Source organism: Telopea speciosissima, chromosome 1 (assembly GCF_018873765.1).
Source record: "Telopea speciosissima isolate NSW1024214 ecotype Mountain lineage chromosome 1, Tspe_v1, whole genome shotgun sequence".
Lineage (NCBI taxonomy): Eukaryota > Viridiplantae > Streptophyta > Magnoliopsida > Proteales > Proteaceae > Telopea > Telopea speciosissima.
The window spans coordinates 19,715,871-19,743,618 of record NC_057916.1 but is presented as its reverse complement, the minus strand read 5'-3'; the positions used below and the strand labels follow the sequence as shown (position 1 = coordinate 19,743,618).

Below are 27,748 nucleotides of genomic sequence, written 5' to 3'. Positions count from 1 at the left end.
CCCAGAACCCCCACCTTCGGCAATGCCATCGGCAGAGGGCCTGGACCCCAACTAACACTTACCAAAACCGAAACCTAGGTTTCCCAGCTACATCTCAAAAAAGCTCCTCTTGCACTGTCCTAGGCAAGGGAAGATCAGTGCTAGATGATCCCCATTTTGCTGCCTCTTTTGCCAAATACGTTGGTGCTGAATTTGTGGGTAAACACAATCCCATGAAGAAACCAATTGATTAAAAGTAGAATGATTCAAGCTTCACAATATTGTCAATACATAATTCAAAAAAAGTCATATAGGTTTTCATATTTTTGGCAAGACTGCACCACTGCATATATATATATATATAAGTTGTCACATGCATGGCTGATTCCTATTGCAACTGATCATGATCATCATAAATAGTAGGTAGGTCAGCATGCATCAATCCTCACAAGCACATCTTGTGATACTGAAGGGCTACTAATTTCTTTTCCCAAAAAACACAAAGACTACTATTTTCTAGAGTCATGCATTGATTTTTTTTCTTTTCTTTTCTTCTTTTTTGATGCCTTACATTTGTACTAAATTACTGCAACCTCTTCATACTCATCAAAAAGCTTATTATTTGTAAGACCCCACACCCTAAATTATATCAAGAGACCATTGAGGGTACTGGGTTACTTGGAGAAATCCTGCATTCTATTGTTTGATGACTTCTTCCCTGATCTTCTCACTCCATTCCTTCCGCATCCGTCTTAACTTCTGCTTGACTAGGCGAGCCTCCGGATATATTGGTAGTTCATGTTGCACAGTCTTTGGATCGATGCCGGGCATAACCTTGTAGGACCAGGCAAAGACTTTCTCAAATTCCTTGAGGAGAGAGATCATTTGGGATGTTTCGTCGTTGTTGAGAGAAGCACCAATTTTGATCATTCGAGGGCATTGATCAGTCCCTATATTTACGGGGTGGGTGTCCTCTCGGACGAGTTGAGCTATCCTTTGCTCCAATTGTTCTAACAAATTACGATGTTCTAGGATATTATCATCATTAGAAGAATAAGAAGAAGAAGAAGAAACATACTCGAAATCAGCAATTTCATTCATGATAAGGGGAAGAGTACAGACAGGCCCAATGGACTGGACATTTCCACAGGACTCAGATATAGACTCAAAGACAGACTTAGATATGACTATGCTAGAGCTGGTTACAACTTTAGACTCATTAATATGGAAATCTTCCATCATTCTTGGCCAATTCGCTATGGATCCTTGGAGAGGTTATATGAAAAGATGTGTGCCGGTCCTTCTTCCTATTCTTCAATGATCACTGCTACTTCCTATTCTTCAATGATCACTGGTATGATGATTGGAGTCTTGAGGGTTGTAGGGTTAGTTTTTCGGACTTCTTGCTCTGCTAGTCCAGCTATGGATCCGCCCTTAGATAGTTCATTGATCGACTGAACTAGTTGTGCCATGAGTTATCGCATTTCGGCCATGTCTACTTGCAGCCTATCTTCTCGATTTTTGATGTGACTTTCAGATAGGTGGTCCTCCGTAGGATCCATGTTACTCACAAGCGATACCTTAGATGATGAACTAAAAGGATGAGAAGGAGTCGAGGATCCTGAGAAGAATGGTGGGTTGGCCCGGGTTAACCTTCCACCGCGTTGAATCCAGATGGGCAAGGACGGAATCGTGCTTCTACGAAAGAGAGAAGAATACCAAGTTTAGGCCCTAAGAAGGCTAAAAAGAGAATTTTACTTTATATATATATTATCATTTTTTTTTCTTTTGAGTTTTTATGATTTTCTTTGGTATTTTATAACATATGTTTCATATTATTTTTTTATTTGACTCAAGTAATCGGAGTGGTCATTAGAGTTTCAACAGACTCCTTCTGAGACCAGACTTCGAATGCCGTCATTGCCCAAGCATGTTTGAACACAACAAAAAGAACAAACCAGAGAAAGATCCTAGTTACCGGGTAATTGACGATTATGTCTGGAGTCAAAATGAGATGCCCTTATTTTAAGGGACATGTAAGGTTCCATCATATGGAAGTGAGCTTCCATTCTTCTTCGAGGGACCATCGCGGGACTATGGAATTCCTTACCTTCGGTGGCATCTCATGTCAAAGCCAAGTTAATCGTCAAATGACCCTAAAACTCGGTCTCTCTCTTATAGCTAACAAAGGTTAGTTTGTGTCGTACCCTAGTCATATATGGTCTATTTTCTTATATGATGCATGTAATGGGTAGGCTTTCATAGGACAGAACAAGGTCACCCTTGATAGAACCGATATACCTATCGCTCGTGGTCGCGAATTGTAGGCACGTGGTTCTTTTGATATACCTGGAGAATAGGTCACACAAACTCATAGTAATCGAGCTAGTGCCTTTTTTGAGTGGCAAAACACTCCACAACACACTAGTGAATACCCTCGCGGTGATTCTAAACTCGTACAAGAAATATCAAGGGTCAGTAGCCACACGAATTACCCATGACTACTCATGGGGTCCAACGACTAACTACAGGGGTAAGAGGGATTCCCATACAGTGAATGTGTGCAAGAAAGTGGTACAGGAAGCGGCTATCATCCGATCTCAGAGTACTTAGTATGACGTGCCTCACCTCCCTGGGGGTAAAGGCACGACAGGGAGTACCCTCGCCGTTTGATTTCACTTCGAGCACTATACATGATGCGGTTAGTACACACAGGGGTTAGCCAGACAAACATATTATGGTATTTATATTTTTTTTGTGTTTTGTTTTGTACATTTTTTTTTATTTTATATATATATATATATATATATATATATATATATATATATATATATTATTTTTTTATTATTATTATTTTTTTTACATAAAAGTTTAGAGAGAACATTCTGTCATTTATTGATAGCACCTATTTAGAAAGTTTGACCTCTGGTGGACGTTTGTCCACCGTCCTCAGTGGAGTCGCCACTGTAAGTACCGTGGTCCTCGGGATGAGGGTTTCCCCCGCCCTTATATATGGTGACATGGGGTTTGGTATTGTATATATGGATATGGATATGGATAATATTGTCCATGTATAATATTGATAAATAGGGGCGTGGGATCATGTATTAAAATATGCTAATATAATGTGAAGTCGTCACCTAGGGTTAGGGCCTAGGACCCATTAAGTGTAGCCCTATCCGTTGTGAACAGGATCGGGCTACGTGACTCCATATGATCTGACCAGAGGTTTGGGTAAGGGGTCAGGTTACGAGTGTGGGAAGGTGTTAGGCAGCCACCTCGCCCGGCCGAAGCCATTCTCTCTGTATTAGATGCTATATAAGGACGAATGTTCTCTCTCTTTTATTACGGGGATGGGGGATATTATGAACTACATTCAGATGCTATGAATTGAACTAAAACATAATAAACTACGTTACATATATGGACAATACGAAAGGACTACATCGAATCAACAAGAATGCAGTTATTATACCTGTATGGTTGTATTCCCCTGGCTCAGGGGAGATAGACGAATGGACTGACGCCGATTCCTTTCTGGGCAGAGTAACAGCTCTTTCAAGTGATTTAGAGAGGAGTAAACAGACGGAATAATTTCTGTAATAAAAGGGTTTTGATTGTTAGCCGCACACTGACGGGATAACAATGCCTAGGAGCAAAGACGTTCTATACTTAGAGGGATAACCGAAGGATCTATCCGCAACCAAGAAAACTTCACTCACTCACACTCTTATGAGAGAAGGAGGAGAAATGAGGGTGAAAAGGGAGAAAAAGATGGTAGGAATTACTTGGGGAGGGTCTCTCCACCCAAAATTCCTTGGGAAATGTGGGAGAGGACCCTCCTCTTTATAGGGAGGGACCCTCTCTCTGTCCTGGCCAGATAAGTCCTCCATCTCCACGACGCCGTGGGGGACTTTTCCACGGCGCGGTGGGTGACGTCAACAAGCTGATGTCACACCCCCTCATGGCGTCGTGGAAATCCAGTACACATCCCCACAGTGCCGTGGGGGCACAGTGCTATTTTTTCTTCTTTTTTGGCCTAAAATAAGCCATTTTGTGCTCAGCATGGTTCTTGGTCTTATGGGTCAGGTATCTTGGGTCTAAAAAGAGGGAGAGTGCGTTGTCCATCGTCCATGTCCCTTTGTCATCATCGCCAATTAGGGGGTGACAAAAATCAGCGCCTACACAAGCCTAAACTAGGGAACAACAAGAGCTTTAGATCTAACCAAACTCCAAGGATGCTCTTGGGACTGGATAAATATTTTCCCCCCTTGATTTTTAAGCTGTATTGTCCAGCCTAGGTGAGGACCAGTAGGTGAAAATATCTTTTCCCAAGAACAACCTTGGCAACAAGATGAGCCAGATTTACAGGGTCTCTAACAGGATCTTTATCCCCTCCAATTCCATACCCGGTCTAGTTCCCTAGTCCCCCTAACAAAGTGGGGGCCCAATGATCACCCTACCGTTGCCCAGGTGGGATCCACCCCCCTTATTAGAGGGATTGAAGAACTGGGCCAGGCAAGGAACTAGAGGAGATAATTTTTCATCTCTAAGAATCCTCCCCTCCAACCCACAAAAAATGCACAAAAAAGAAAGGATAGAAAGAAAACAAAAACACTCTCCCAAACATAAAAGCAACTTGGTTTCCTCGCTTAAGAACTTCAAGGGCCCAATTTCTCGCTATTGTATTTCTCTCTTTGCCCTTTCAAGTCTCCTCAAGTCTCCTTAAAGACATCAAATCTACATTTACTTGCTTTCTAAAAAGTAGAGCCCCTACGGATAATTTTTGACAACATTTCAGACCTGCACATTGTTATTATAGAGTCAATAAATACGCTTTCATATTGGTTTTTTTGGGCAAGACTCCACGTCTGCACGTGGTGCACCTGCACATAAAAGTTAATTGTCACATGGTCGGTGTCTACTGCAACTTTGGATCCTACAATTGTAGTAGCTAGGTCAGGATGCATACGTCAATCCTCACTCCTCGCTCCTCATCACCACAAGGCATCTTGTGATACTCATGAATTGAAGGTTATGTATGTATATATGTATGTTTAATTTTTAGACTCACTCACGTATGTTTCATATGTATGTACTGAATTATGCAAACACAAAAAATTTCCTTTTTATACCCATATAAAAAATATATAAAAAGCTTATTACCTGTAAGACCCCACACCCTAAATTATATCGAGAAGGAGACAAATAGACAATTTAACATTGTTTGCTCCTCCTATATAGATGAGGCCTCAACCCCTACTTTCTACCATATTTTCTACTCCGTTATCTCCTCCTCTTTCTCCTTTTCAAAATAGAAGAAGAATGATGGTTTCAGGCCAAACTGTGTCTGTGACCGGCGCCGGAGGTTTCATTGCTTCATGGCTTATCAAGCTTCTCCTAGAAAGAGGTTACTTTGTCAAGGGAACAGTTCGAGACCCAAGTAATAAGTTCTAGCTTCCATAATCCTCTCTCTCTCTCTCTCTCTCTTTTCTTTTGAGACAATCTCATTATATATATTTCTGAATCTACAGATGATCCCAAGAACTCTCATCTGAAGGACCTGCCAGGGGCTAAGGAGAGATTAACTCTTTGTAAAGCTGACATTCTTGATTATGAGAGCATTCTCGATGCAATCAGAGGAAGTAGTGGAGTCTTCCACTTAGCCTGTCCCGTTGTCAATGATTCTGTAACTATTCCATCTTACCTATAGTATTACATAGCCATTCCACTTTGAACCAATTGATTGGTTTTAAGATGAAAGCTTAATATATATGATGGGTCCTGAGATAATCCCACATCCGTTGTAGGTGCTCTAACTATCAAGTATAGAAGAGCCACAAGTGGACATCCCACCTTAAACCAATTGGTTTTAAGATGGAAGCTTAATACTCGTTTTCTTTCTTTCAGAAATTATACTACAATATTAATTATTCATTTATATAATGATTATGTAATTTGATTCAAGAAACGAGTGTTGGAACCAGCAATTAGAGGAACCATGAATGTGATGAATGCCGCAGCAGAAGCCGAAGTTCGACGTGTGGTTTTCACATCTTCAGCAGCAGTGACTTACATGGAACCCAATAGGAATCCCGACAAGGCCGTGGATGAGACTTGCTGGAGCGATCTCAATTATGTCAAGAGCATTCCGGTAATTTTTAACATTAAAAGTACTGTCATAGCTTCACAATGTAGTACGTACGTAGTAGTTCATATATATATTATTGGAGCAGGACTGGTATTGTTATGGGAAGATGTTGGCAGAGCACACAGCGTGGGAGATGGCAAGGAAGAGAGGGTTGGATCTGGTGACTGTCATCCCTCCCCTGACGATCGGACCACTGCTTCAACCAAATGTGAATGCTAGTGTAGTTCATGTTCTCAAGTTTCTGAATGGGAGGAATAAAGAGTATGGAAATGAAATACAGGGTTATGTTCATGTAAGGGATGTAGCCTTGGCTCATCTTCTTGTTTATGAGAACCCATCTGCATCAGGGAGGTACCTCTGCCTCGAGAGCGTGCTTCACCGAGCTGAGATCGCTGCCATGCTTCTTGACATGTTCCCCTTCTACCCCATCCCTACCAAGTAAGTAAGCTTCTTTATCTCTCAACTCAACTAACCCTAATTCCAAGTTCCCAACTAAACGGAAAAAATTTTGCTGCTTCCCAGGTTGTTGCAGGAATGTTCCCGTTACCTGGGTTTGCAACTAAAGAAATGGAATAATTCACTTCCCCTTAGAGTTCACAAATACCCTTGTACCTTATATATTTTCCAAAATACCCATTTTGAATTCATTTCTCTGGCTATGAACCGGATAGCAGGAACATTCGTTCAACCCAGGTAGCAGCAAAATTTCGTCCCAACTAAACGAGTTTACTTGGACCTGATCAACTTTGTAAAGGGTACAACTCAAGTCAATCCATAAGAAATTGAGCTTATTTTTAAGGCGAAAGTTTTCCTCCGCCCATAGAGGATAGTTCACAGAGTGTCCTAGGGTTCACAAACCCCTACAGTGTTTTAGTACTTTTCCAAAATACCCTAGTAATGCCCTCTCCGGCCTTCTACCCCCCGCGGTGATTTGGAAAATTATCTCCGCCGGTTCTTGCCCGGCTCAGTTCCCTAGTGCCTCTAATAAGGGAGTGGTGGACCCCACCTAGTGTTCAGGCAAGGGTAGGGTGGTCATTGCACCCCCTCTTGTTAGGGGCACTAGGAATCTGGGCCGGGCAGGGACCTGGAGGGGATAAAGATCTATAGTGATTTACCATTGGTGGAGGCAAACTCAATCAAAATTTTAACTGTTTGATTATTATTATTATTATTTTGGTAAAATATTTGTAACTGTTTAAGCTCAGGTCTTGGGCTTAGGCTTGTCTGAAAAAATTGAACACTAATGTTGGGAGAATAGCCCACATTGTACCTTGAGACTGTCCATCCCCTCATATACCTGTAAGTCCCTCCTCCTAATAATTTGAGCTTTTGAGTTGAATATTTACATGGTATTAGAATAGATTTTCTACAATCCATGTAGACCAAAAAAGTGGACTGTTTAAAGACAAATTTTCCATTATACATAACAATTTCAATAGCTAATTAAGTTTCCGCAAAGCATCAATAAAGAGGGGGGGATTTTCACCTTTCAAGAGGGTGGGGTGGTCATTTCGTCTCATCTTGTGTTTGGACGCAAGGGTCATACTCCTGGACATAGTAAATCCTTTTTACCATTAACCTAAAAACAAAAAAGGGAAAAAAAAAATATTTCCTGCTATTCTTGTAATAATTTTTTTTTTTTGGGTTAAAGGAGAACCAAACAGTCCAAAATCCAAACTATATATATATATATATATTTAAAGTTGGGGTTTCTTACGCATTTTTGATATGGGTGGATTCAGGTGCTCCGATGAAGTGAATCCAAGAGTGAAACCATACAAGTTCTCGAACCAGAAGCTCAGGGATCTGGGCCTTGAGTTTACACCTGTGAAGGAAGGGCTGTACGATACTGTGATAAGCTTGCAAGAGAAAGGTCTACTCGCCTCAGCCCAACAACTCCCCTCACGTGTTTGATCTTTCAATCTTGTCTTGGCATGGCTTTCCAATTAATTGAGCCTGATGTACTTGCCTTTCCCTACAACCACATTAATTGCAACTTGCAAGGTTGTGATCGATGGACCTTTTACAGTCCAGTTTAAGCCCACCCATCTACCATTTTCACTGGGTTGGTTTTGTGTATGCGTAAAGTTATTGGATGTTGAATAACACCAAAATTTTATGTAGGAATGAATATATTTGGATAATACATTTTCCAAGTTTTTCCTTGAGCTATAACTTGGATTCCAAATTTACCCTCATTGAAAATACCCGAGTAAATTAATTTGGCAAGCAATGAAAATTAATGCTTTAATTGTTATTATGTAAAAGGGTCAATAAAATGGGCAAGAAAAGAAAATAAGAAGTGTTGTTACTTGTTAAACATAACAAGGGGGTGGGTAGATGATGGATCGGATCGATATGATTCTCTTCATTCTTATTAACTCAGTTCAATATACAAGTACATATAAATAGGGATGCCAAGTGGCATGATAGTAACAGATTCAAGAACCTAACAAACTAGATCAAGTGGTCACGTGAACTGTTACAATATGGTCCCTCCGGTGGTCCATCACAATCACAAGTCTCTTGGTTCACAACTTCACACCTCCACTCACCCCCCATAGAATAGAATAGTATAGAGTTAGACCTATCAAAATAAAATCTTGGATGTCAAATATGTATACATAATAGCACCACCAATCATTTTTCCACCCTAAAAATTTACCTTTCAATCGGTAAGTAGGTGCCATAACTGGCTGGGCCTTGGATCTGAGGATCTCAGTTATATAGGAAAATTATCACCTCCAGTTTGCTGACCGGCTCAGTTCCCCAGTTCCTCTAATAGGGGGATGGTGGACCCCACCCTGGCAGGGTGTTTGGGCATGGGTAGAGAGGTCATTTCAGCCCCCTTTTGTTAGAGAAACTGGAGGACTGGGCCGGTCAGCAAACTGGAGGTGATAAAGATCCCAGTTATATATGGGGGTTGTAAAACTGAAACTTGTGGTTTGGGTTTAAGCAATCAAAGAATTTCCCAAGTATAGTACGGAAACTACATCCTCCATCTTATTAAAGACTCAAGAGTCTAGACCTCTCCTTTTAATGGGGAAAATGACTCCATAAGAGCCACTTTGGATCCATTACTCTCGAGCTGCCCAGTAGGACCCTACTGCTAAGACACAACAAGGCGGTAAATGGCCGCCTTACCCCCATTCGGGTAAGGCGTTCGGGCAGGGGTAAGGCGATCATTCCCCACCTTGTGTCTTGATAATAGGATCCTGCCGGACAGTTCGACAATAGAGGATCAGGGTCCAGGCTAACTAAATTATTCAAAATCCAAAGACTGATTTGTGAAAACCACCCATTTTTGACAAAGATAATAAGGTTTCCTTTCGAGACTTTGCTTTCTCATTTATTTCAAAGTGGTTGAAGCAAAATTTCAAATTCCCCACCACAAAATGTCCCTAAAGCAAAAGTATACTATTCTGCTTAGAAAGAGGAAGAAACCCATTTCATACGTCTCCAGGTAAGGTTAAAAAAAAGATGGTTTAGACGATTTGTTTGTCTTTATGTCTCCATCTTTTGTAGCAAGAAACAGGTTTTGATTCAAATTAATGAACAATTATTTTTTTTCTTCTTTTTCTTGGTTGAATGAACAACTCTATATAAAGCCAACGAGGCTATCCAAGGGCAAGGCCTTAACCAAACAACACAGCCATCAAAGAAATAATGGAGCAGAAGGGCCCGGCGGCGGAGGGACAAAACAACCATTAAATAATGGAGGATACGCCAAAGGTAAAAAGGGAGGAGGGTATGTTAAGATGATAGAAAGGGAGGGATAAAAATCTTCTGCAGTTCTTAAATCTTGTGGTTCCTTGCAGTTCAGGGTCCAATGGTTGACAAGTGGCTTTAAAAGATCGTGCGGTCGAGATTAAAGCAACCCATTACGATATAAACGAACCCATATTCCTATTTGAACCCGATATGAGGTTGACCCGCCCTTTTTGGATCCCAAAATTCACCAATGGCAATGGCTGACGAAGCCCAAAAGCCTCCTACTCAACTCTCTGCTCTTGAGCCCTCCAGTCTTTCACGAATGGAGTAATAATCCGTGATTATAGAGGTTCCTCATCTGTTCTAGAGAATGTCATATCTTGCATCCTTTGACTCCATTCTGCTCGGAGAGGCATTGGCTTTACACAGTCGATAAATTTTGGAATGCATTGATCACATTATGATCGAGTCCAACAACAAGGAGCAGATTTCATTCCTCTTCTTTAAGACCTCCCCCACCCACCCTTCAATGTGCAAATTAAATGTGATCTCAGACATTTTGCATCTCTCTCCTTACTTCATATCATGTCAGTTGCTTCATATTTCTAGAGAATTCAACATTGTTGAGGATTTTTTAGCCCGAAAGGCCCAGTCACTTACATGTGTAGCTACATGGCCTAACTCTATGACTCTTAGATCTTTGTAACTCAACAACCATGTTACACATAGGGGTGAAACAAGGTCGGGTTAAGCCGGGTTTTTTAAAACCCTAAATCCAACCTTGAGTCCTCTTAGCTCAACCCAAGCCCAACTCGGCCCTAGGTCGGGCTGAGATATCTCAGCCTAGGCCCATCCCCTGTCGGGCTCAGCCCAGCCCAACCTTGATTAATCTTGATTGGGTCAAGTTGACCCTGATTGACCCTGATTTTTGTTAGGGCCTGGTTGGCCCTGATTGACCAGTCTTATGTGATTGGGTATTGATTTGTTTTATCCTCAATTAACTATTAAATTTTTCTTTGGGTTAAAAAACTTATTTCAACCTTAAAATTTTAAATACTTTTGTTTAATAGATAATTAGTCTTTTTTTTAGTAAATCAATAGATAATTAGATACTAAACAAAAATTGTAAAATATAACCTAACACAAGGTTGGGCTGGGCTTAATCCAAGCTCTTAACCCTAGCCCAGTCCGAAATTTCAATCCTAACTCGCCTTCAGGGTTGAAAAATCCAGCCTAGACTCTGTTGGGGCTAAGCTTACACCCCTAGTTACAGATGTTCTAATGAACGGATCTCTTTTTAACCCTACAAAAAAAAAAACAAAATGGTACGTATGCATGTGCTTTAACATCACTTAATTAGTCCTTTTCTTTGTAGGTTTTGTATGTTTTTTTTTTTTTCTTTGAAGCTGTCGATCACTTATAACCACGGATAAAATAAGAAAGGGTAGAAAGAGAAAAGCAGAAAAAGTTTGGCGAGTGGGCACTCACACCTCACATTATTAAATCTAAGTTGACTTTTAAAGGATTATTATATTCTTGTCTATATTGTCTCAGATTCCTGGCCTTTTTGGTTCTATAAAAAAACATACAAACCCCATCACCAGCTGCCACCGCCATAACATGATCACATCCCCATTACAGAACCAATCAAACTGTTTATATCATCTCTCCTTTGTTTTTTTTTTGTTTTTTTTTTATCTGCTATCCTTTGCTTTGCTTTGATTTTCATGGAGCATAAGAGGGCTTTGCTTCGATTTCTCATACTCTTTCTAGGCTTCTCTTATGCTTTTTCCTCCATATCAATTCCTCAATCTGGTAAGATGATATATATTACTATTATTATTATTATTATGTTGCAACCTCTGAGAGTCTCTTTCTGTTCTATTGATATTTATTCTTTTCTATCTTCAAATAACTGAATGTCTAGAATGATCTATATATGGTTCTCAGCTTACCTCAAATCAGATAATGAAGACACATCAATCCAAGAATTTGTGGAGCAGGTATTCCTCCCCCCCTGGCCTTTTTTTTTCTTTTCGTCTCTCGATCTTTCTGTGTGTTACTTCAGTGCAGATGTAGATGGTTTTGTAGTAAGCTTTTGTTTATATGACGCAGGATTTAATGGATGAGAGAAACTATGGAGAAGAGTTATTAGAGTTTGATGAGGCAATAAGAGGCAGAATGGTTATTGAAAGCGATGACTACCCAGGAACTGGAGCAAACAATCACCATGACCCTAAGAGTCCTGGAAGAAGTTGAATTAGAATTTTTTTTATATCTGGGTCTCTACATAAGCAAGGAGAGATGTAACCTTAGTTGCTTAGTTCAGGGTTGGCTTGTTAGACTACTCTCTCTCTCTCTCTCTCTGTAACATAAACTCTCATCCTTTTGTGCTTGGGGTTCATTGTATATTAATAACCATGGTTTCTTATTCTTCCTACTTGGAACCGTCACACCCACATGGTTTATTTACAGATAAATAATAAGTAGGATGTGGGTTTTGTAGTTTACTCTGCGTTGCTGATAATTTTAGCAGTGAATTTAGTCTGCACTTGAGGATACGAAACCTAATTCTGGGGATTGGGGAAAGGTGGAAGAAGATTCATTCACTTCTGACCGTGTTGAAATCCGGCCCAAATGCTTAATTTAGAAAGGGATTTTAATCTTCTCCAATTCCCTAAAAAGTACAGAGCAGCAGTTCAAGCTGGAGGTGCAGACACCAAACAGCTCGGACATCCAACGGTCCAAGCTTATTGACTTTTAGCTTTTCTTTCTTTTCGGACATCGTTAGATGTCTGAACTACCACGTGTTGGACTGGACTAGGCTGGACTAGGCTGGACTAGGGTTAATAAATGAAATAATACGATCTAGCCATGGGTCAAACTAGGTCAAACTGATGTCATGTAAGCAAACTTCTCCGACGACTCCAACCTTCCCAGTTGGAAATTCGATCTAGTGTTCCAGACTGTCTGGACAAAGTCAAATTATTAGTATTGTATGGGCACCGATTGGCTGAACTCAGAGACCTAAAAAAACGAAAAAAAAGGAGAGTGAGAGGGGGGGAGGGGTCTCTCTTTTCTCCTCCCTTTTGAACAGCACCCCCATTGGTGCTGCCCGTTAGTGTACCCTACATTGGCGCTATGCCTACTCCTTTCCTTCACATAGATGCAATGCTTTGTAATCATACAAACTAATTAGCTCACCAGCAGGTGTGGTGTTTTTTATTAACTCATTCTTTTTCCTTGCTTTTTGGATGGATAAATGCAATAGTTCTTTTAAAAAAGCTTTCTTCAATATTTGTGTTTGGACAAAAAAAAAAAAAAACTCATTTGCCCTCCCGCGGCCAATCCTTTGATTGATGTATGTCACTCTAGTTTACCGGGCATGTCCAACCCTCTCACTTATGGTTGCTTATGGAGGTTTTCTGAGTACCAAAGCCATTATTAACCTCACTTCTCTTTTCTCTATTCAGATAAACTCCCTTAGTGTATTCTCTTGTAGAATAATATATAGTTGGGGATTGGGGAGTCCTCCAGATCTTTAAATAAGCCTAAACGTTATTTTGAACGTATGAAATCTAAGGGTTTGGAAACTCATGTTTCAGTTTATGTAACTTATAAAGGAAGAGAATATCTCTTGATGTAATTCCGGATTCTTTTCTTCCATGGATGCAATCTTTCCAAGGGAACAAGAACAAGGCTCCCGCTATAAGAGGATCTGGGAGGAGCAAATGAACACAGCGTTAACAATCTCTTTTAAGATATTCTTGGACAAAATTTTCTTCTACCCATAGAAGACGGTTCACCCACCATCTTAGGGTTTTATATGTTCCAAAATACCCTCCTGATATCCATTCTCGCCCTCTCCCGCCCCTTATTGAATGGGATCACCGTGGGTGGAGGGAAACTAAGTCCTATATTCTTTACCTAAAATTTATATTTTCTCCGTTACTCAACTGGTGTCTGTACTGACTCTATAAGGTTCTCTGTCATTCTATTGGGTAGGTAAGATTGGCCAAAATTTCTTTAGACTTGACCTTACTTCCCAACCACTTAGCCAATGGGAACTGATTGGAAATAAAATTTTCAAAAAGAATAAATAAATAAATAAATAAAAAACAGAAATAGAATAAGATGCATAAATCTTTCTAAATCACATATAAAACCTCACCTTATTAAATTAATCTTCATTGGTTTAGACTTTAGGGAGAGTTGCGTAAAAATCCCACTTAAGGTTGGTTTGTTTTTTCATGCTAATAAAGCAATCATGTCGGATGTTAATGGTACACCTAAAAAAAATATTAATCAATGAAGGTCTTGTGGGTGGTCCATGTCACAAGTTTGGCTGGTTTGTTTTTCCACCATTATGTCAAGGGCTGATTTGGCAATTCCAACAGTGAGATCCATGGGACCCCTAATTTAGCCAGATATATGGGTTGCTCCATGATCAAGTGGTCATGGGTTTGAGTCTTGGGAAATAACCTCTCTGCAAAACGGGGGTAAGGCTGTGTACATCATGACCCTCTGCAAACCCCATAGTGGTGGAAGTCTCATGCATCGAATACGTCCTTTTTATTATCAGTAACTCACTTTGTTCTTGAAATTTTGATTTCTTTTTTAATTAATTTTCAAAATTCCACTCCACCACATGGCAAACTCTGATTGGGTTGAGAGACTCATCAATTAAACAAAATAAAAGGTGATGCGAGACATGTGTCCAACAAATGAAGCACCAACTTAAGTGCCAAATGAAAAAATAACTCCACCAACCCAAGTTTGGCCAAATAGCACCACTATTTTATGATTTTATCAAGTTTTTGGTAATCATATGTTACATCAATCCCTTCTACTTTCAGTATTAATTTTTTTTATTTATATATTTTTACTTTTTAATTTTAAGGTTCCCGTCATTATGCCTAGTGAAATATAATGTTTCATTACCACATAACAGTATATGGGTTAGTCGATTATAGTGGATCAGGCAAACATCTCATTGGTACAATTGCAACTTAAAATAAGTAGAGAAAATAACTAAAATTACAAATAATTTCGTTTTTATTTTTTTTAATCATCTCCATTTGATGATATTTTTGTTAATTTTACTAAAACATTGAACAAGAGTTTAGCAATTTTCCTTGTTTACTTTGGACTTAAATTTGACCATTGAAATGTATGTGGAGTCATCTATCACATGGACTAACCCATGTACTACCAAATGGCAAATAATGAAGCGTTGTACTTCACTAGGCATTAAATTGGAAGAAGAGCAGAAGCTAAAAGAAGGTTTCCAATAGGGATTAGATTGGAATATCACTAAAACACAGCGACTGGACCGGCATCCAAGAGATTCCATTCTGGACTTGGTTGTCCAGAAAACACTTGACCAATTTTTAATGTAGTTGGACAGTACCATTCATTTAGACCAGTTGTGCCCAGACAACTACATTGCACCCCTTTACCCTATTGTGCTAAAATAGCATGCAACAGGATTGTTTCCCCCCCCCCCCCCCCAACCCCCACCCCAAAAAATAAATAAATAAAAGTGGGGAGTGGGCATGACACAAGGCAACAGGACTCTGGAATTCAATAGCTAAAATTAGGGTATAATAGAATTCCAAAATGATCTCAAAGTTGCATCCAGGGGTTGTTGTAAATTAATCAGCACAACAGGTTAGAAAAGAGGTTAAAGTTAGTATAGCAATCATCTTCCCACTCAATGGAGTCCTTCCAGTAGAAGATACCAAGTCAATGAATTCATAGTTAAGAGAGATAATGAATCAGAGAACATACGAAGCATCTGAAGAGGCCGAGTAAAATGTCTCGCAATCAACAAGTTCCAGACTTCGTACAACTTTTATACCATTAATCTACTAGCACCAGATCTACAGAAAAAATACCTCAATCTCTCTAAAATTCAGAAACTTTTATCTGATAAATAACAATTCATAAATGAAGGGAATCAATAATAGAGTATAATACCAATCCCCAACACTTTTTTCAATACAATGCAATCAAATAACTTGTCAAATGAATTCTCAACAAATTCTGAAACATCCTGAGCATGAGTTTTGTCAATCACTAGAAAGTAAAAGAAAAGCAATAATACAATTTTATTTCATGCTTTCATCCGAATTTCAGGACTTGAATTATTGGCCTGGCCACCGAACAATGGAACATGATGGTCATAAGGTACAACTTGTATGGTACCTCCATCACAGCTGGTAGAGTAAAACCTGGGTGCAAGCTGAAATAAACTGTTTTACTAGAAGATATACACATAAAAGGAGTTGGGTTCCACATCAATTATCATCATATCCGTAATCATCATCATTACCATACCCATCCTCCTCATTTCCATAATAATTATCATCATAAGCCCCATCTTCATAATCATCCTCCCAGGAAACATCATTGTTGCCCACCACATCCAATTCAAGTTCTTTCTCACCTGATTTTCTGCCAATTTCTTGCCCATAAGCATCACTGTCTGGATCAGATCCAAAGCATTTATTCTTGGGGATCTCTGGAGTCGTCTACCATGGATCCATGTTAACTCAAATGAGAGAATTAAAATATAATCCAAATATATAATAGAAACCCGAACAGGCAAATGCGCATGTGATATACAGAATCTCTACCTAATCCCAGCAGAAGTAAAACAGAACTGATGATGAAACAAACAATTGGTAAACTAATACATATACTGGTCGCTAGCTTACAGAACTCCACCCCCACCCCCACCCCCTTTCTTCTAGTTTGGAATATGATACAGAAGCCTTCATGCATGACATCAATAAGTTCCATCTGTCTCGGCACACCTCTTCCTAATCCAGGCCAATGACTCTGTAGGTAACCACTTGGGCTGCTAGAACCCAAGGTTACATTCCAGAAGCAGTATTCATATAATTTTAAGCGTCCCTACAATGCTGATAGCGCAGTTTGCAGGCTGGCACAAATTATTTAACACTCCAAAATAAGCTTCATAATGATCATCCAGTATCAAGGGCAATACCATATCCAAGTTGGGTCCATCCTGGAAGGCAATTTGTTGGACGCTTCCTCTTTCTAGATGTCCCACGTGTCCAAATGTGTCATGATGTGTATAAAGATAAAAATTCCAACACTGCTTTGTGTATTATGGATATAAGTTTAGCTCAACATTTTCCTACTTGGACATATCATTTTTTTCTTAAATTTCCCATCGAAATTTAAATGGATTGAAATTAGTGTGGGTAAAAGGTATGACAATGAGGTGGAAAAGAAAAGTGCAAACTCTGATAAGAGAATAGTCTTAGGTGGAGCAGAAAAGAAAAAAAGGGTCTAATTCAGAGTTCAAACATTACCCGCACAGAACCTACTATATGAAAAAAAAAATATTTCATACCATTATGGCAGATATGTGGTTTGACTGGTCATCTGCTTTTCATTTTATTCCATTTTTGTCCAGACATTAAACCATGACCCTGTTCCTTACAAGGAAGGAAGGAGCTTTCCTTATGTGGTGGCTGATGTGGCCAATGATAGGGATTACTCGCCAACAGAGTTACAGGAAGTCCCTGATACAGTAGCATTATCGTGGTTGGGCCAACATGACCCGATCTGGAAACATAGACTGAGACGAACCAGAATCCAACCAGGATTTTGGTATAATAATGATTGACTTTTATATAGCTAGCTAACATAGGAAATTGTGAAATTACCAATTATTCTCATATGTGGGCCCATAAAGACTGGAAAGCAAGGTTTCATGAACCGGGGTGGCATTAGTCTCTCAAGGGTTACTTTATCTTTTAAAGCTATTTAAATGGCCAAGTTCTCACATGTACAAATATAGAGTATATGCTAATCTAATCAAAACAAGTATATATGTTTTTATGCAGGCAGATACATACATATGAATGTACACACGCTTGCATGCATATATATAACATGTGAGAGAGAGAGAAATGAAAGTGGGGGGAATATAAAACTATAAGGTGAAGATGAACATACAGAATCACCAAACAACTTCTCCAGCACGTCATAGTTGATTTTTGAACTTAGCCTCCTCTGCCAAAGAACAAATTGATCTCAGCAAAGACTATCAGTGTTCAACATGCAGAAACAAGATGAATGCATTCAAAATTATTAACAATAGAAAAAGCAAACTGGCAGAAAATTGGAGTATGAACCATGTCGATGCCACAACCCTCCTCACCATAATTCATTTTTATAAAAGAAATCCATATCACATTTAGAACTGACTTTTCTGCAGCATACCTTCTTAGTTAGCATTTCACAGGTGGCTTCAGCAGCAGTTTGAGCTGGAGTTCCATTCTTGGCATTTGCAGCGCGTTTTTGTTTCCTTTCCTGCGAGAAGCAATTAAAACAAAAAGATTTAAAGGGTGAGAAAGCATAAAGTATAACAAGCCCAAAAAAAGGTCGATGGGAGATCAAACAGATGGTAGAGCCGGACAGAAATTTAAGATACATCAAAAAATTCCAGAATTATGCAATGGAAAAATGTCAACATTATTCATTTAATCATCACAGATGTTGAAAAATTGCCATACAGGCAAACCATCCTGGCAGGAGGGGCGGAGCAAGGAAATTTTTTTTTTATTGGATTATTTGGGCTAGAATACTGTGGGGGGCTATTCTGGACTTTTTAGTCTTTTATTATTCCTTTTATTACGTACAAGAGTCGGCTATGTCAGGGGTAAATCTGTCCATGTAACTTTGATTGATTATTATAAATACAAAGCTTGGGATCATTCATTGATCATCCAAGCATTATACTCTAATTCTGATCTGTTAACATTGTATCAGAGCATGATCGTACTAAGCATGAGGAGGTCGACAGACATTTCATCAAGGAGAAGCTTGAAGCCGGACTCATCTGTGTTCCCTTTGTGAAGTCTGTTGATCAGTTAGCCGATGTGTTCACTAAGGGGTTGAGTGGCAAAATGTTTCATCCTATTTTAGTCAAGTTGGGCATGTGTGACATATATGCACCAACTTGAGGGGGAGTGTTGGATTGTATGGGCCAGAATACCGTGGGGGTATTCTGGACTTTTAGTCTTTTATTATCCCTTCTATTCCTTAGAGTCGGCTATGTCAGGGGTAAATCTGTCCATGTAAATTTGATTGATTATTATAAATACAAAGCTTGGGATCAGTCATTGATCATCCAAGCATTATACTCTAATTCTGATCTGTTAACATTTTTTTTTTTCCTTGGGGGTGGGGGGGGCAAAAATCTACTACTGTAAATGTGGGGTTTGGTCGGATAGTAAGTTATATCAAGCTTGGCCAGCATATGCCATTAATACCACATGATAGCTTAGGGGGACCCAAAAAACTATAAGTGGTATACCTTGCCTTCCCAACTGATTATGTATTTTAATCAAATAAATTCATCATGTTGTAAAAGTGAAGTGCACCTTACTCCTAATTCAACCTAAAATGTCAACTTTTGGACAACAGAAACAAAAAATACATAATTGGTTGCAATTAGTATAATGGGCCTTCCTTTTTTCCTTTTTCTTCTTCTTTTTTTTCTTTTTTTCTTTTTTTTTTTGGGAGGGGGGGGGGGGGGTGGGTTAACAGCCATATGGGGCCCTTCATGTGGTCAAATCAAGCCATCCACCATACTAAGCCTATAAAGATTGTCTTCTTTAAAGAGGGAAACTATAATGAATTACATACTTACACATATGAACAAAAGATATTTTTTCAATCAGAAAGATCAGGAGAAAAATGGGAGTTGTTTCTCTCCCCAGAAAAAAAACATTCTGTCAGAACTGAAGAAGGCCAAAATGAGGGGAAGTGATCAGAAGAAAAAAGAGAACAAAGACACATTTAAATTGGAAGTAAATCTTCCAATTAATGAAATCATGTGATCAAGGATGATATGAATATATCTGAAATTTTCCCCACCGAAAACTCCCCCATGCATAAAAATGAAACCTCATTGAAATACAATAAGCTTATAAAGACAAAGATGGGCAAGAAAAGGCAAACATATGGGAAAAAATATAATTTTAATTGAATTTTGAAAGGGAAAATAATATATAATATATAATATATATGGCAAAACTTTTCATGCATGGCTGTGCATGTGCCCAACCGGCATTAAGTCAGATTGGCATAAATACCTATCCAAAATGTCATAAATACCTCTGTCCCCCACTATTTGACAGAGTCGATGGGAGAATCTCCCTTGAATGAATACCTTCCCCTATATATATATATATATATATATATTAGAAAGAGGAGACAATAATATTTGGAGCATTGATAGATGAAGTATTTATCTGTTTTCTAACTTATTATTTATTTACAGTATTTTTTTCATGGAGAAATATATAGGAGCTAAATAGGAAGAGAAATTAGTTATAAAAATAGGAGTAATAGATTTTCAAGTCATAATTCAACAGAGTTGTGGCAAGAATTGAATAAGAAAGTTGGACAAGAGATACAGGTATGTATTTTTTTTTTTTCCCTCTTTTTACTTAAGTTTTCCTATTTCCACTCCATGGGCCTCATAGCTGGCCCACCTACCTTCATTTGAAATGGCAAAATTAAAGGGCTGTCAGCCATCTTTCGCAGGGGGAAGAAGTAACAGATGGAAAAGACAAAAAGGTAATACAAAGAAGCTTCCAAGAGCGACTCACTCAGTAAGGCAATAACTTGGGTCTGGGTAGGGTTCAAGAATCCATGTAATGTTCATGGAACCTCTTAACTATAGGAGGATGTTACCCAACAATGAATCTGCCCAACCTATGAAACAAAGTAGATAGGGTGCAAAAGGATAATAGCAATAACAACAACAGAAGCAACATACTAATTGTCACCAAGCCTGGTTACAATAAGCCCATACATGGTCCACATGGGTACTTCCATGTGATAAATGACCCTACACCCATCTCATTGGTCAAAATTTCAGCTCAATAAAGCGAAGAAAATGTGTTAAAAGTGAGTCTGAAGTTTCAAGAAATTGCAAGAATGTCAGTGCACTGGGTATGCCCTTTTTTCATTTCTAATTAATAGTCTAGTGGCATTTTTGTAATATTTTGTCACATTGACTCACTTTTGAGCCACTTCCCAACTTATCTGGCCTGTAAAATTTGATCCATGAAATGGCTGCAGGGTCAGCCATCACATGAACCACCAATGTGGCCACATGGCAAAAAAAACTGTGATTTGGCAACGGGCTAATTTAGATTTCTTTTTTTTTTCCCTTTATACAAGCTGGTTAAATCTAGATTTGGCAAAAAATAATGATAATGATGATGTGACAGTCTTTGTTGGTGACTTGGCACACAAGCTTTATGGACATGTCAATTTTATTTTTTAATCCTGTGTGGATTTTCAGTCCAAACCTGATATCACCACATGCCAAAGAACCTTTGAAGTTCAACCATTTAATACTTGAACACCTCCTCTTACCCATCCTTTTCCCTAATGCACACACCCAAAACCATGAACCTGTTACTCCATTAAGCTCTTTCCTGGGATAACCTTATAATCCTCAGATGCTGACCTCTCTATCCTCCCAGTAAGAAAAAGTACTCTCCTATTTGCACAACCCACCTTTCAAAATAAGGTTCCTGCTTCATTCATATGAAATACAATAGAAAGGTTGGGACTTTACTGCTTCCTGAGAAACTTTACTGGAGCTGCAAATGTCAAAGCTTAACAATTTGCTTTATCATCTATAGAGCTTACATATAAATGCATACAACAACTCATGCAAGTCAATAATCCCTGAAGCTTTATTATGATAGAAGCTAATAAATGCCTCAAAGCTTATTGTTGTGTGCAGTTAATTGACAGTTAATCTAAATACATTCAAACGTCATTACAGAATACGAAATGAACCATGTTGTCAGACACCACATGAAATCTTCCAACTAATGTCTATCAAAGATAACTTTTTCAAGTTAAAGACATACATATCCTACACAACTGCACAACTACCAGCCCATTCATGGAGATAACTAATGGTTTAGAATATCACTCTGATGCTCATAACATCAAAAGTCCACTTCTTGTCAGGTGACAACATTTTAATACAAATTTTCATTATTCATTATGACTGAAATACAAACTACAGTAGTATAATCATAGAAGGATAAGACATAAGCCTGATCAACTACCTTTCTTGATTTTTCCACAGCTGCAGTAGTCGCAGCAGCAAGTTCCCGCGCATTGAGCAAGTCTCCCGAACAATTCTGTAAATTTGCCTCCTGTGCTTCCTTAGCAGCAGCAGCTGCTGCTTCCTTGACTGCTTGTTCCTGGTACAGAACACCTTGACCTGAAGCTTACGATGAAATAAATGACAGTAAAATCTGAATCTTAAGTAAAAGAGTAAGTGGAAGCAATAATTGACAATTCAATTTATATCAAATGCTGCAGAAGAACCATTTCATTCTATAACAGGACACATGTCCCACTATACAGGTCAAACTCTAATATTTAATAGGCTCCACCAATCCTCTTTGAGCCACATGGATTGTTCATCTAGTCAAACTGACCAGCGGATGGGAACCAACTTTATTGGATTAGCCACATGGCAAGTTTCAGATCCTATCTTCACTGTATGGCCTATCATTGTGGGCATTTATCCTTGTTTATTCAACAGTTGAACTGAAATTGCTATAAAGTTGCCAAAGTATAATTTTAATCCAACTTCCAAAGCTACGTATCTCCGTATGGGTAAATGAGGCCGGGTTGAAGGTTGAAACTAATTGGGTAGATAGAATAGAGCATGAATAACACAAACCAACAAGGTATACTTTTCTCTGGTAATAATAGTATAGATTCCTCTTCCTTTACTATAGACTATGGTCTATCCAAATTCCACAGAACTACAAGTGTCTTAGTAAGGAAAGTCTACAAAAAGATTAATGTCTTGTGACATGCTTCAGAGAAGGCACACATGAGGTGTCTTCTACCCCATGTTGCCACGTGTAAGACAATGATGAATCAACCAAATTAATGGACCATCCATTTCTTAATACCCTTTTCAGTTTAAGGCAGTGATGAATCAACCAAATTAATGGACCATCTATTTCTTAATTGCCCTTTGCGTGAAATACTTGTTCAATTTGTTTTTGTGGAAAATTACAGTAGTACAACTCAAAGGAAGACAGCCAACAGTCCCCAAGACAATAACAAGAACCGTATAAAATAGCAGTACACCTCTAAGGAGTAACACCAATAGCCCCATAATGAACTAGAACAATATGATAGTCCCTATCTTACAAATGGGGGCTATGCCCATGAGGCTATGACATATCCTCAGTCTCACAAATCCATTCTTTGTGAGGGTATCTGCTGAATCATCTGTCGTCCTAGATCCAATGAAAAGAAGAGTTCACTAGAACCCAAATGCCTGATATGTCCAAGGCAAGAATCGATGAAGAGCACTATCATTGTAGGAGAGGTTGTTTCTTTTTTTTTTTCTCATTTTCCCCTTTTTCCTGATAGTTGTCAGAAAAGAGCAACTTAAGAGTTATCAAAGACAGGATCAACCCAGTTGAGCAGCTGACTGGCAGTATCTTAAAAGGGTGGGATAATGGATTGTGTCTTTGTAATTCTTGAGTATTCCTGACTGATATCATCTAGAGGAGAAGTTTATCCCATCAAGCCCCTAATCCATTCTGGAAACAGATCAATCATTCTTGGGATCACCCCCCCCCCCCCCCTAAACCTGGTCTGGTGAAGTTCAATTTCGAAAGATGCTCATTTGGTAACTTTAAGCCTTCAAAGAATGTAGTTCTTTGCATGATTAAAGATTGCACAATTTTAGAAGAATATCCTAATTGTCAGGGGAAGGCACTTCAAAATGGACCAAGATACTGTCATTGCCCTTTCGCATTTCCTCTGGTAGTGATAAAGGACTTCCTGTACTGCAATGGAAGTTACTCATCCAATATTATAGGATTTATTTGAAGTTGATATGGTGGTCCATGAAGATTCACACATCTAGTTAGGAAGACTTGTTCTTTGACTTCCTAATTGAATTCATTCCCAATAAAAAGTCCCAATCACTGAATTAATTGACCAAAGAGTTCGCTAAGCTGGGGGCTTTTTAGAATCAGGATTTCTGGTGAGTTATTATACTACTGTTGTTGGACACAACAGCTTTTAAGATGCCAAGGCAATGGTCAGGGGCCCAAGGCATCACCTTATTGGTCAAAGCATGCATAAAGCAGGTTTAGTTTAGGTACTTTCAGATTATGTTAGTACTTTAGTTTACTGATATCCTCACCAAGTTATGTTAATATTTAATCTACTTAGTGGTAATTTAAAGTATAAACAAAAAAAGAGAAATGAAGCATTCACCAATCAATCAACGATCATTCAACATTCATTAAAACAGCAATAAATGATCAAGGAAGTGTTCTGCTTTCTAAATACCATGATTAAGCTGCAATAAGGTGCATCATAAAAGCATACAACCATACAAGGATTTTAAAATTTAAAAAAAAAAAAAAACCAAAAGGAAAATGAGAGAGAACAATACTATACCAAGGCAATGCCAAGGCAACTAGGCAATGCTTAGGCAAGGCCTTGGCATGCAAACCAACATCTAGATGAGTCCTTCACAACCAAGGGAGGGCCAAGTTGTAAAAAAATTAGGTGACTGCAAGTCTTCACATTGTGAAGGACCTTAGGACCTAGGCAAGGCCTTAAAAACCATGTTGAACACAGCAATTCTGTTGGGCTTCCACCCATATGTATTGTAATCTCACTTTACGTCAAAGACTAGATTCTTATCAGTCATACATCCATTTACTATTTATTCATTTCTTCTTTTCTTAATACAATATTTGTTATCTGTCCAGACAGGGGAGGGGGGCAAGAAAAGAAGAACGAGTTTTATACCTCAAGATACTCCCTGTTCATTTCTTCCCAGATGATCCTTTTATAATTTTTCTCCTCCTTATTGTGAAGGTAACCATCAACCTACGCAGCATTAAACTTTTTTAGGGTATAAATCCTACCAATTTGAACAGAAACAGAAGGGTTGGGGAGGAGACATAAAATGAAAAACATGCATGGAAGTACATAGACAATGAAAAAATGGATATAAAAACACAAGGACATCTATGGATGCAACTTCTAGGTCAGAAACCTTCTCATTGAGCAAAGCTACACCTAGGATTTGGAATAATTTAATTAGCAGAGCTAACTTATGTTGTTGATGTTTTCAGGGAAAAAGAAAGACAAAAATAAATTGATTGCATCTCCCACTAAACCAACCAATCCTATGGATGGAAAAGAATTTATCAAGCATATTTACTAGTTAAACAGCTGCTGTGTGTTTACAGAAATACCCCTGAATACCTTTGTTCACTATTTGATTTGATCAGGTAAGCTATGAAATCACTCCTCAGATAAAAAAGTTACTAAGAGGAAATATGGGAGAATCAGGGGATTGAACATTGAAAAACTATCCCAAGGACATTGTGAATATTAAAGATTGGATTGATGATTGGATTTTTCCACCAATAATAAATATAAAAATGTGCAGCAAATAGTCACACCTCAACATCGTCAATATCAGAAAAGCTTTCAGATTCATCACCAACTACATTATCCATGTTCTCATTTCCATGTGATTGACAAGAACCATACTGATCAAGAAAGTGATGTTCAGCAGCAGCCCCTAAAACAAGACATCTTCCCGCAAAAGTTTTCAGCATCCGTTCTATAAAACAATGAAAGATTAGAACATTGTCATGAGATATTTCTTTACTTAAAAAAATGAGTTAAACTTGAATACTTGCACACTCACCAGAATCCATCCTGTCATTTTCGATCACATCTGGATTTTCTTCTCTTATAGGTTCCTCTCCTTTCTCAAACTGACAAAATGGCAAATAAGAAAATGACAAGTACAATAAGAAATAAAAGAAAGGGAAAGAGAACACCACCCGGTCGTGCAAGCCACGCTGCCCCAGCTCCCAGACACTGGTGCGTGAAATGACCGTCGCACCCCTGGCCAAATAGTAAGTAACACTACCAGTCATGTATCACTAAGAAACTTAAATCAATGAGTATATGGGTGCACGTTCTCTGTCCGGGAGTGCATCTGGACGTAGGCTAAGCCCAGACACATGGGGAGGGTCATGGGCGGAGTTTGGGTCATCAGGGGGGCAGGCCAGTCATTTCGCCCACCCCTCCCATGTGTTTGGGCGCACCCTGCGCCCCAGTGCAGAGAACTTTATCCCATATATATTTTATCCATGCTCCTCGTACACGCATGATGATGTGTAGCATGAAGCAGGGAATTTCTTCAGGAAAGGAAAGCTCCCTGAGGAGAAAACTTCCATTTACACATTTGGTTCTTAAAGGTGAATGCACAGATCCAATCAGTGAGTTTCAGCCTATTTCAGTTTGTAACATTTTCTATTAGGCTTATTCACCCCCAAAAAAAAACATTTTCGATTAGGCATATTCTACGGTTATTGCAAACCAGTTGAAGGTGGTAATCCCACCCTTGGTCAATGAAGTACAGGATGATTTTATCAAGTACAAAAGCATCCAAGAACGTAAGTTGTTGCACCATTACCTTCTCCTCATACACCTGGATCAGGGTATTGTGGTGATGGCTATTTAACTAGATGACTCTGTGAACAGAGCCCTTAGGGCTAGATTCTGATGCATTTTGTGGGTCGGATGCAGCAGTGCCTCCTGAATCCAGTGTTTTCAGTGATGATCAAAGTGAACGCCGAAGGGTAATTTGAAGGTAAATATGGATTACAGGACGGAAACCCAATGTGACTTGTTTTTTGAAAAGAAAAATACCCTTAAGGAGCAACTCAGATGTTTTTGAGTATAGTCTGATCAATGAGAATAATTACCTGCTTGTGTTTGTTGTCCCTATGGCACGGTATAGAACCATGACTTGATTCTTTGTCACCGTCGGCAGAAGCTTTGGCCATTCTTTCCCTTTCACCACGCTGAAAAGCTGGTGGTTCTGAACCCCCCTTGAAGTCCTCCAGAACGCTCAACAAACTACACTGATAAATAGAAGCGTTAGACGAAAAGCACAAACTGAGAACTCAGGACAAACATTACCATGTAAATATGAAGGTGCAGTGGAAGTACATTTTTATAGCAAAGCTTGCAAAGTCCATTAGCAAAATGAGCATGCCCACGGGCCACGACCCTTGTGTTCACAAAGCAATTCCGTCATTCCCGACATGCTTAACACCACATTCGTTGTTGAACTCCTCAAGGCCGATATCTCGTGAACTAAAACTCAAACACATGATGGGCATCTTGGAGTTAATTGAAGGTACAATGCATGAAATTTAAGAAACTTTTCTAAACCTACGTGATTGGCTTATGGTGAGTGACTTGAGTAACTAGATATCCAGCTTAATTGAAAACCTAATCAGCATCAAAGCCAGCCCTTACATTGCCAAATAATTGCCAAATAATTACTGTTGCGCCGAGAAATCTCCACCAAGGATCCTCCAGAGCTCGGACTTGCATAAGAGAACAAGATGGTCACCAGAGAGCCGATTTTCACCAGCAGGGGATTGTCCAATGCCTAAATCAGATATCTCTGAACAATAATTAAGAATAGTGAAGATGATTTGTAAGGAGTTATACCTGAGTATATATAGCGTTTAGCCAGGGAGTATGCGGTTTTTGCGCGAGTCTCAGTATGGTAGTTTATGTTCTTTGTGATAATATTTCTGAGAGAGATCTCTTTAAGAGCGAGATCCTTTCTTTATTTTCTTCCAACTTCTTCTTTAGTAGTTTCCATATGGGAATGGATGATTGTGTGGCTCCTAAGCAGGGATGTAAACAGATCGGATTTGGGTCGGATAGTGCTATATCTGCATCCACATCCGATTAGCTTGCGAACGGATTCAGATAGTGCTAAACGGATACGGACACGAA

At 39.0% G+C, this 27,748-nt stretch overlaps 3 protein-coding genes across 5 annotated transcripts; 2 read left to right on the top strand and 1 right to left on the bottom strand.

Moving 5' to 3' along the window:
- The first annotated feature begins 5,260 nt into the window (after positions 1-5,260).
- LOC122649066 (cinnamoyl-CoA reductase 1-like) lies at positions 5,261-8,063 on the top strand. Its single transcript, XM_043842425.1, has 5 exons — positions 5,261-5,422; positions 5,514-5,668; positions 5,948-6,133; positions 6,216-6,568; positions 7,873-8,063. The coding sequence occupies exons 1-5, from the start codon at positions 5,305-5,307 to the stop codon at positions 8,042-8,044; spliced, it is 984 nt and encodes a 327-aa protein (XP_043698360.1). The 5' UTR covers positions 5,261-5,304; the 3' UTR covers positions 8,045-8,063.
- Positions 8,064-11,533: 3,470 nt separating this feature from the next.
- LOC122649069 lies at positions 11,534-12,204 on the top strand. Its single transcript, XM_043842429.1, has 3 exons — positions 11,534-11,656; positions 11,789-11,844; positions 11,957-12,204. Exons 1-3 carry the CDS (start codon positions 11,569-11,571, stop codon positions 12,098-12,100), a joined length of 288 nt encoding a protein of 95 aa, XP_043698364.1. The 5' UTR covers positions 11,534-11,568; the 3' UTR covers positions 12,101-12,204.
- Positions 12,205-15,965: 3,761 nt separating this feature from the next.
- LOC122649067 (transcription factor IIIB 90 kDa subunit-like) lies at positions 15,966-26,614 on the bottom strand. 3 transcript variants are annotated; one of them, XM_043842427.1, is made up of 8 exons: positions 26,406-26,614; positions 25,629-25,698; positions 25,378-25,499; positions 24,716-24,796; positions 21,982-22,119; positions 18,101-18,190; positions 17,834-17,887; positions 15,966-16,374 (listed from the first exon to the last, which is right to left on the bottom strand). In XM_043842427.1, exons 2-8 carry the CDS (start codon positions 25,636-25,638, stop codon positions 16,141-16,143), a joined length of 729 nt encoding a protein of 242 aa, XP_043698362.1. In that variant the 5' UTR covers positions 25,639-25,698; positions 26,406-26,614; the 3' UTR covers positions 15,966-16,140. The 3 variants fall into 3 exon arrangements, with proteins under 3 accessions (XP_043698362.1, XP_043698361.1, XP_043698363.1); XM_043842426.1 differs by lacking the exon at positions 26,406-26,614 and adding an exon at positions 26,071-26,251; XM_043842428.1 differs by lacking the exon at positions 26,406-26,614 and adding an exon at positions 26,071-26,251 and having other exon boundaries at positions 21,982-22,056.
- Positions 26,615-27,748: the final 1,134 nt, after the last annotated feature.

Bases quoted from the DNA above. Each gene is read 5' to 3' on its own strand.
- LOC122649066 (XM_043842425.1), top strand. From the start codon at position 5,305: ATGATGGTTTCAGGCCAAACTGTGTCTGTGACCGGCGCCGGAGGTTTC. The intron at 5,423-5,513 runs GTAATAAGTTCT...CTGAATCTACAG, and splicing joins GGGAACAGTTCGAGACCCAA to ATGATCCCAAGAACTCTCAT. The intron at 6,569-7,872 runs GTAAGTAAGCTT...GGGTGGATTCAG, and splicing joins TTCTACCCCATCCCTACCAA to GTGCTCCGATGAAGTGAATC.
- LOC122649069 (XM_043842429.1), top strand. From the start codon at position 11,569: ATGGAGCATAAGAGGGCTTTGCTTCGATTTCTCATACTCTTTCTAGGC. The intron at 11,657-11,788 runs GTAAGATGATAT...ATATATGGTTCT, and splicing joins CATATCAATTCCTCAATCTG to CAGCTTACCTCAAATCAGAT. The intron at 11,845-11,956 runs GTATTCCTCCCC...TATATGACGCAG, and splicing joins TCCAAGAATTTGTGGAGCAG to GATTTAATGGATGAGAGAAA.
- LOC122649067 (XM_043842427.1), bottom strand. The intron at 24,797-25,377 runs GTGTGACTATTT...AATGCTGCGTAG, and splicing joins CTGATATTGACGATGTTGAG to GTTGATGGTTACCTTCACAA. The intron at 22,120-24,715 runs GTATAAAACTCG...GTTCTGTACCAG, and splicing joins TGAACAGGGAGTATCTTGAG to GAACAAGCAGTCAAGGAAGC.